Genomic DNA, 7,871 nt, shown 5'->3' on the forward strand with positions numbered 1-7,871 from the left:
TGTGCCAATATTTTGGTGTATGTGTGTTGTACAATTACATGTAGACATTGTCTTTATAGATTGATTTTGGATTATTGTTGTCTGTCTGTCTGTCTATCTATCTATCTATATGACACTACAGCAGTTTTATATTGTGCTTATTCTATTATAAATGCAAATATTGCTGATTCTATGGTTTAGTGTTCAAAATGTCTTTCTTTCTTTCTCTCCATCTCTCTCCATGTTATTCCAGTGTGTATCTATGTGAATAAGCATGTGAACACGGGTCCTAACCTGGACAGGCAGAAGGTGCTGCAGCTGCCCGATCACCTGGGTCCTGCCAGGCCCTCTGTGGTGCTGCAGCAGGCGGTACAGGGCTGCATTGACAGCGCGTTTCAGCAGAAAGCTGTCTTCACCCTTCTTACCGAGGGCTACGGGGGTGAAAAGATCTCAGGTTCATTTGCATGCGAAACACAAATGTGTGCCTCCATTCTAATTCTCATTCTGCATTCTGATGTTCATCCTTTATAGGCACTGTTTAAAAACTTGGGGTCAGATATTAATTATTTATGCTTTTGTTCTGCAGTGATGCATCAAATTGATCAAAAGTTATAGGAAAGACATTATATTGTTATATAATGTTACAAAAGTTTTCTATCTCAAATAAATGCTGTTTATTTAAATTTTCTATTCATCGAAATAGAAAAATTCTATGTATGTTTTTTATTCAGCCTTGTTGAGCATTCATTTCAAACACAATTTGTAAACACAAGTTTAATTAGTAGAAACGTGATTAACAGGTATATTGTACAGAGCAGATTAATCTGTCAATATTTGGCCATTTTGATGTTATCATCAGCTAATAACTATACCCACTTAAAAGATCAGATAATATTATCAGATAATATTACCATCGTCTTTAATAATTGATATTCCACAATTTATATTTTCACGCTTTAGAGAAAATAATGATTTATAAAGTCTTACTGTACATGTATTAACACAAATTCCAACAATGTTCAGTTTACTTCAAATTCAACACTCTTTGTTTCTCTTCCTCAGCAACCTTTGACGGTAAGCAGCATTTGTTGAGTTTGCCAGTGGTCAACAGTGTGGGTTACGTCCTCCGCTTCCTCAAGAAGTTGTGCCGAAGCCTGTTGTGTGAGAAGCTCTTCAGTGACCAGCCCATTGCCCCTTCATCGTCTCCCTCCTCTTCTTCCTCATTCCACACTGAAAAGCACTCAGACGGACAACTCAAGTCAAGTGCGTGATCATCATGCTTTTATGTGACCTGTGTTCTTCTACCCTTTCATATCCTTCTTCTATACGTTAATAGAGCTGTATTTACATCCACCTTATCCCTATACAATGTGCAGAGTAGAAATGAGGTTTAAATATTAGACTGTGTTTGTCTCATTTTGTTTTTGGATGTTTTGTAAATTTGGCTAATTTGATTGGATCTGCCCTCTTTTCTGTTGCTCTTCAATTTTGCCCTTCGGAAAATGCAGAGGAGGTCTTTAGTGAAAGCTGAGCTATTTAAGTGGCAGTGAAAGGTTGAGTGCCTCTGTGAGTGGCCTGTGGTTTGAGTGTTTGAATTCTGTTGGCTCCCTCTCTCTCTCTCTCTCTCTCTCTCTCTCGCTCTCTCTCTCTCTCTCTCTCTCTCTCTCTCTCTCTCTCTCTCTCTCTCTCTCTCTCTCGCTCTCTCTCTCTCTCTCTCTCTCTCTCTCTCTCTCTCTCTCTCTCTGCTGAATGTGGTTTTGGAGCTCTAGAGATTAGAGCATTAACTTCAGTATAACACAATATCTCGCCGCACAGCAACACAGGCAAAGGTTCTGTCCCGACTCAATCCCGTGTCAATGGTTAATGTGGTTAAGAGAGGAAAACCTACTTTAGAAGGTGCCTATATTACTTAGCACTGTATGTTAATCAGTGTTTCCTGCAGAAAGCTGTTTGCTGCAGCAGAAACCACTGTTTATCCCATAATTTGTTCTGCACAAACTACATAAAAACAATTATATATATTGTTATTCTTTCTTTAATTGTTTAAATTATTATATATTTTATTATAATTGCATTTATATATTTATTGAACAACTCGTCATTGATAGTTAATGTTTTGAAAACCTTAAGTCCACAAAAAAATGTACCAGTTTATTTGGTGAAGAATTTGTCAGACTGATTTAAACTCGTAACTGTGCATTTTTGCGATTTCATTAAAAGCTTGAATCAGACTGCACTAGTCATTCTTTAAAAAAAAAAACAATTTGAGTGAAGAAAGACATAGAAAGATATGTTTTCTTTGAATTCTCTGTATACTGTATGCATATAATTTGGTTTGGATTAATCCATGCATACCAATTTACTCTCAAGAAAGCAATAATTAGCCTGAGCCAAATGAAGCCTTTACATGCATCATTTTCCCTAAATTGCATTTCTTTTTGTGCAGCAGATTCAATGGTGGATGATTACCACGGTGATTCAATGAACCCTAAGCGGTATTCTGCGGACCTCAGCGACTCTGCCTATGGTGCGATTTCCTCACCGTACGCTGCGAGTAAACCTGCTTACGGTTTTCGATCTGGTACCTCCTACTCCGGAGGTGTGTGCAGGCAGGCAGCCAGTCCCAGCACTTTCACGGAAGTAAACAGAAGTGGTAAGAAAGAGGAAATGTCCACTTGTATGTTAAAAGACACCAAGAGAAAATCAAAACACTGAAAACTAAATGGTATTAACGATACTAGTGGTTCATAACCAAGGAGCCGGTGTCCAATAGGGGGCCTCAGCAAACTTTACTTAAAATGATGTAAAACAAATGTAGTTTGAGTGATGAATGGAGCTCAAGCTTAGTTCAAATTTGATGGCTATTTGTATGCAACCAAGAATCAAATCCTTGCCATCTGTTATCCTGATTTATCTCTATCTAGCCTACAGTCCATCCCCAGAAGGAGGGGAGGCAAAGCCCCCATCCAGTAAGGATCCCTCCAGGTGGAGTGTGGATGAGGTGGTGTGGTTTATCAAGGATGCAGACCCTCAAGCGCTGGGCCCGCACGTGGATCTCTTCAGAAAACATGTGAGTTTAATTGACACATTTATTTACTTGTGGCAAACAAACACCATGTGTTGAACATGTCGTCGGGTAAGAAATCCATGTCTGGTTAACGTTAGTACAGTTTCAGGTTAAAAAACCTTGGATATGATCATCTCTGTTTCACAACTCAAGCTTTCAGAAGCAATTCAACTTCACAAATTTTTTTAATAATCACCAGAGCTGTATGTTACATGAAAATTGACTTCAAATCTGTAAATTGCTTATTTAGACCAGAACAAAAGCAAAGTAGAATTTAACAACATCTAATGAAATTGAATTACCGGTACTCTTTAAACCAGAGCTGCCAAATTGTAATTGTAATAAGGCCTTGTTCCTTATTAAAGTGCGAAAGCCTGTGATTTAATTCAATGTGGGAATGTGTCCATCTCAGTAGGTGTTCCGGGTAAGATGGTGTTGTGTGAATTGTAACTGGAAAGCACAGCAGGTTAACTTTAGCTTCACATTTACAATAATTTGCACCATGTTTGCTACAAGTGAAGAAATAGAGGGAGAGATGATTATTATTATCCAGGTGCAGTTCAAGTCAGATTATACGAGTAAAGTGGAATGAAATCATTATATAATTATGTTGACTTGACAAAGTAACTTAGAGTTTGGAAGCAATTAACACCAAACTCAGATTAGATGTAACATACTATCTTCAAGCTAAAATGTGCTAGCAGCTTGTTAAAACAAGATCCATGCTAGCGGTGTGATGCTAATATTTTGCTAAATTGTTACAATTTTATTAACTGACTTTGTGTATATAGCTTTCAAACTTTATAGCTTTTAAAACTTATTTTAAACTTGTTGACTAGACTTTGTAATGTCAGCATTAGAATTTGTCTTCAAACTTAAAACCATTACTGCTTCACTGTAAAGTTTTTCAGTGTTTGTTTGAAACTCTGCTTCCACTCTGCACCACTCACAAAACGGTTTCTGTTATTGCAGTATTTGTTCAAATCATTGTCATTTTGGGGCCAAATTTTATACAGATCTTGGCTAGATTTATTGAGAAAAAAAACACGCCACTTGTTTCATGTGTACAGTAAGCATTCTGTTGTGGAAATTGTGATTACTTCTTCAGGAGATTGATGGGGATGCTCTTCTTCTCTTGAAGAGTGACATGATCATGAAGTACCTGGGACTTAAACTGGGCCCGGCTCTCAAGCTCTGCTATCACATTGACAAGCTAAAACAGAATAAGTTCTGACCTGTCCCTGAACCCTACAAACACACACAGATGGATTCACTCACAGTATTTACTGTGACTCTCATTTGTTGTAGTACAGGACGTTTTTGTCCCCTCTTATCTGGTCATTCAAGGACAAGCACCAGACAATTTTTTTTTTACTCGTTTGGTTTGTCTGCCTGTATATTGGGACATTTCACCGACCAGAACATTTCCTTGTTCTCATTTTAAGTGTTTTATTTATTACTTGATACCTGAACACTGCTCGAATCAAATGGCAAGTCATCTCCGCTTCCTTCTGGGATTTGAGTTATTTTTCCTCAAGCCAGAGTTATGCAGATGAGTTAAAAGTGTACACCATGCTTCTTCAAATGGACGGAGTAGCAAAGGTATTAGGCCACAGACAAACTCGCTCCCATTTTAACAGAGCCATGGACGTGGACTGCGTAAAATCCCTGTGAACTTCAGCCACCTGCTGGTGAAGTGGAGTCACTGCAACTCTGTGACATTTAATGCTATTCTAGCCGAGAACCATTCAGTTTTTTTTTTTAGCTGCTTCAGAGGCTGCTAATCTGGGAGATCAGTAACAAACACAATTTAGAATTGTGCTCTTAACTGAACAAATACAGTACGCACACAGTTTTGGTAGGATACAACTAGGAACAGTTACACTTTGAAACCAGCAAATAACAGGCACAAATGTAACCTTACTCGTCAATGGACCAGTCACATCATCTTTGGGAAGCCTCCTTGGCAGTGTAAGTCAAAACTAAACAGGACACACTACAAGGCAATTACTGTTACTGTAAAAATAGTGCATTACAAACATAGTAATGTGTACCAGGTGCTGTTTCTCAACCAGCAAGTCAAGTTTAACGAAACAATTATAATAGTACAGTACTTTATATTTCATACTGTGGACCAAATACACTGATAGGTCTCGTAAGTCCCAACATTTCTTGTTTTCCCTCTTTTTGGAGCAGAGGCCTCATATTGAAAAGCTGCTCTGATACAACACAAAAGTAAACTTGTGATTTTCTTAAGAAATATGTACTGCTTTACAATGATGTTCAATTCATTCAGTACATTGGTATCGTGAACTAACAATGAACTATACTTTTACAGCATTTAGGTTTACCATAATTTGAACATTTACTACTGTTCAAATTTTGGGGTCAGTAAGAAATAAATGAATTTTTTTTTTTTTTTTAAACCAAGGATGCACTTAATTAATCGAAAACTGACTGTAAAGACATGATTTCTACAAAAATAATAAGTAGTACAAATAGTGAAAATAACAAGAAATGTTTCTAAAGCACCAAATCAGCATTTTAGAATGAATTCTGAAGAATTAAGTGACAGAGGACTGGAGTAATAACTGCTGAAAATTAATAATGTGTCATGAACAAATATGAATTAATTTATAAATTACCATTAACATTAATAAATGATGTAAAAATGTTGGTCATTGTTAGTTCACATACCTAATGCATTAACAAATGTGACAAAATTGATCTTTATTGCAGTGTTGCAACAAAATGTGTACAACATGTTTGAACCCATTTTTTAAGTTCTGTAATATTTTGACTGTGAGTTCGAATTTTCTCTCTACGTACAGTAGATATGTGAATAGAAATGTGTGAATGAGTTATTTAAGGCATTTCAGGAAATTAATATTATTTTTATATTATTTTTTTTTTTTTTATTTTTTTTTTTTTGTTGCAAAAATGGCATTTAGAATCACTGTATTGTTTTTAGAAAGGGGGAACTTGAATGGATTGTTTATGCAAAAATGATTATGTTGTCATAATTTATTCAACCTCATGTTGTTCTAAACTTGTATGCCTTAAAGTGAAATTCAGTTCTGTTCCACAGGAAAAATAAAGTCGTACAAGGTTAAAAATGACGTGAGGGTGAAGAAATGGTGATAGAAATGACATTTTTAGATGAGCTATCCCTTTAAGTTTGCTCTAAAGATGTCATCCCAAACTGGATTAGAAAACCCTGGATATGATCATATGAGTTTATGTAGTAATCACAGATTAAATCTACCATTTCTTAAGTTAAAGAGCAAATCAATCAAGTACAGTTTATATCCAATCATCCGATGAACACATCCAGCTTTAACACGAAAACAGCTACCAGCTTTGCTGCGCTAGACTTCATTGTTGTACAGTCTGCCTCTAAAAGCGACTGCTGTGCTAACCTAAGCATCTGTACAGAGTTATTGTTTCTAATTTTGCAACAGGGAGGCTTTTAAATGGTCCTTTTTTTCCCTTTTTAATGTAGCATCAATTGACCTGGGTAATATGATCTCTCAATGAAAAATGCACATGTGGAGAATCATCAAAAGTGTAGGCACCAGAAGGTAATCAAGGGAATTAATCAGTGAGCTCTTAAATCTAGTGCCACATTAAGAGGTTAGGGTTCTTCATGAGTAAATTTACTGATTTGAAAAGTAGAGTATTCTTTTTTTTTTTTTTGTTGCATAAACCGTCTCTTTTGATTGGTTGGAAAAAGTTGAAGGAATAAACAATATATTTTGGGCTTTAATCATGCGATTTTATTTTTTAAACCAAGACCCAAGATAGAAATAATTACCTATGTGTGATGTTAAGACTTTCGTATTAGCTTTAAAAGCATTTATTTATTTTTATTTTTTATTTCCACTCATGTACTCAAACTGTGGGAATATCTTGTTAGTTTTAAAAGCCCTTTAACTGAGTAAGGATCTTTTAAATATGTTTGCAAGCACTCCTTTCTATGGCTGCTGCACTTAACTACATCCTACTTCATGTAGGAAGCCATGACACTTTCATAACAATCTTTTAATAACGTTTTGGACCGTTCATGACCTCATGCAGATATTCTGCTGATATTGATTAGCCCTGATGTTTCTGGCTTGATATTACCAAGGTTTGTGTCAGGAATATGAGTGGGCTTTTAGGGATAATCTTTTATTCAGTTCAGCTCTGTATCATTTTGTGTGTGTGCATATGTCAGGTTTGCGTTTGCCTCCGCACCATGTCATTCCTTGTCACTTTTTATATATAATGGAAAATGTAAGTGTACATTTATGAATGCTGCTCTTGATGATAGTCCCATATAAGATTTGTCAACTCACAAAAGAGTTTTAATGGAAAAGGTGGGACTACAACACGGACCATTCATGTTGGTGCTATAATATGACTGTGTATTTAACTAATAATGATTTTATGCATATGATTTTATGATTAGTTTGCTTTATTTCTTCAGATAGACTTCAATGTTGTGAACTCTCGTGACTGACATCAGGCTCTGCACTGCGTGTCTGTTTTTGAGGTTAATATAGAGCATTATGAAAGAGTCAGAATAAAGCATTATGAACACCCTGAACTCTTACTGTATTTGTAGTTCTGTAGATACATCGCTGTTTGTATTTCCTGTTTTTCTTCTCTTGTGCAGACAGACACAACTCTGAACTTCATGCATCTAGTCTTGTTTGGAAGAGCAACATGGCTGTTGTACCAGTTTTTACAATTTAAGGCACATTCACAAGAAATAATATTACTGGTCTTGTTGTGTTGTGCTGACTGTCTTCTACATATAGGTGGCACTGTTGGGTCTTAAATA

General features: G+C 36.2%; 1 protein-coding gene across 5 annotated transcripts in view; it reads left to right on the forward strand.

Moving 5' to 3' along the window:
* LOC127938980 (sex comb on midleg-like protein 4) overlaps positions 1–7,634 on the forward strand; it is a 24,816-nt gene extending 17,182 nt beyond the window's left edge. For 4 of the 5 annotated variants that reach the window (XM_052535935.1, XM_052535937.1, XM_052535938.1 and 1 more), the window contains 5 exons: positions 233–433; positions 1,042–1,242; positions 2,426–2,632; positions 2,904–3,049; positions 4,155–7,634. In XM_052535935.1, the coding sequence (XP_052391895.1) occupies positions 233–433; positions 1,042–1,242; positions 2,426–2,632; positions 2,904–3,049; positions 4,155–4,280 (881 nt within the window). In that variant the 3' untranslated portion in view covers positions 4,281–7,634. The remainder of the gene's footprint in view (positions 1–232; positions 434–1,041; positions 1,243–2,425; positions 2,633–2,903; positions 3,050–4,154) is intronic. The other variant, XM_052535936.1, reaches the window with a different exon arrangement.
* The last annotated feature ends 237 nt before the right edge of the window (positions 7,635–7,871 follow it).

This window comes from Carassius gibelio, chromosome A20, assembly GCF_023724105.1.
Source record: "Carassius gibelio isolate Cgi1373 ecotype wild population from Czech Republic chromosome A20, carGib1.2-hapl.c, whole genome shotgun sequence".
Classification (NCBI taxonomy): domain Eukaryota; kingdom Metazoa; phylum Chordata; class Actinopteri; order Cypriniformes; family Cyprinidae; genus Carassius; species Carassius gibelio.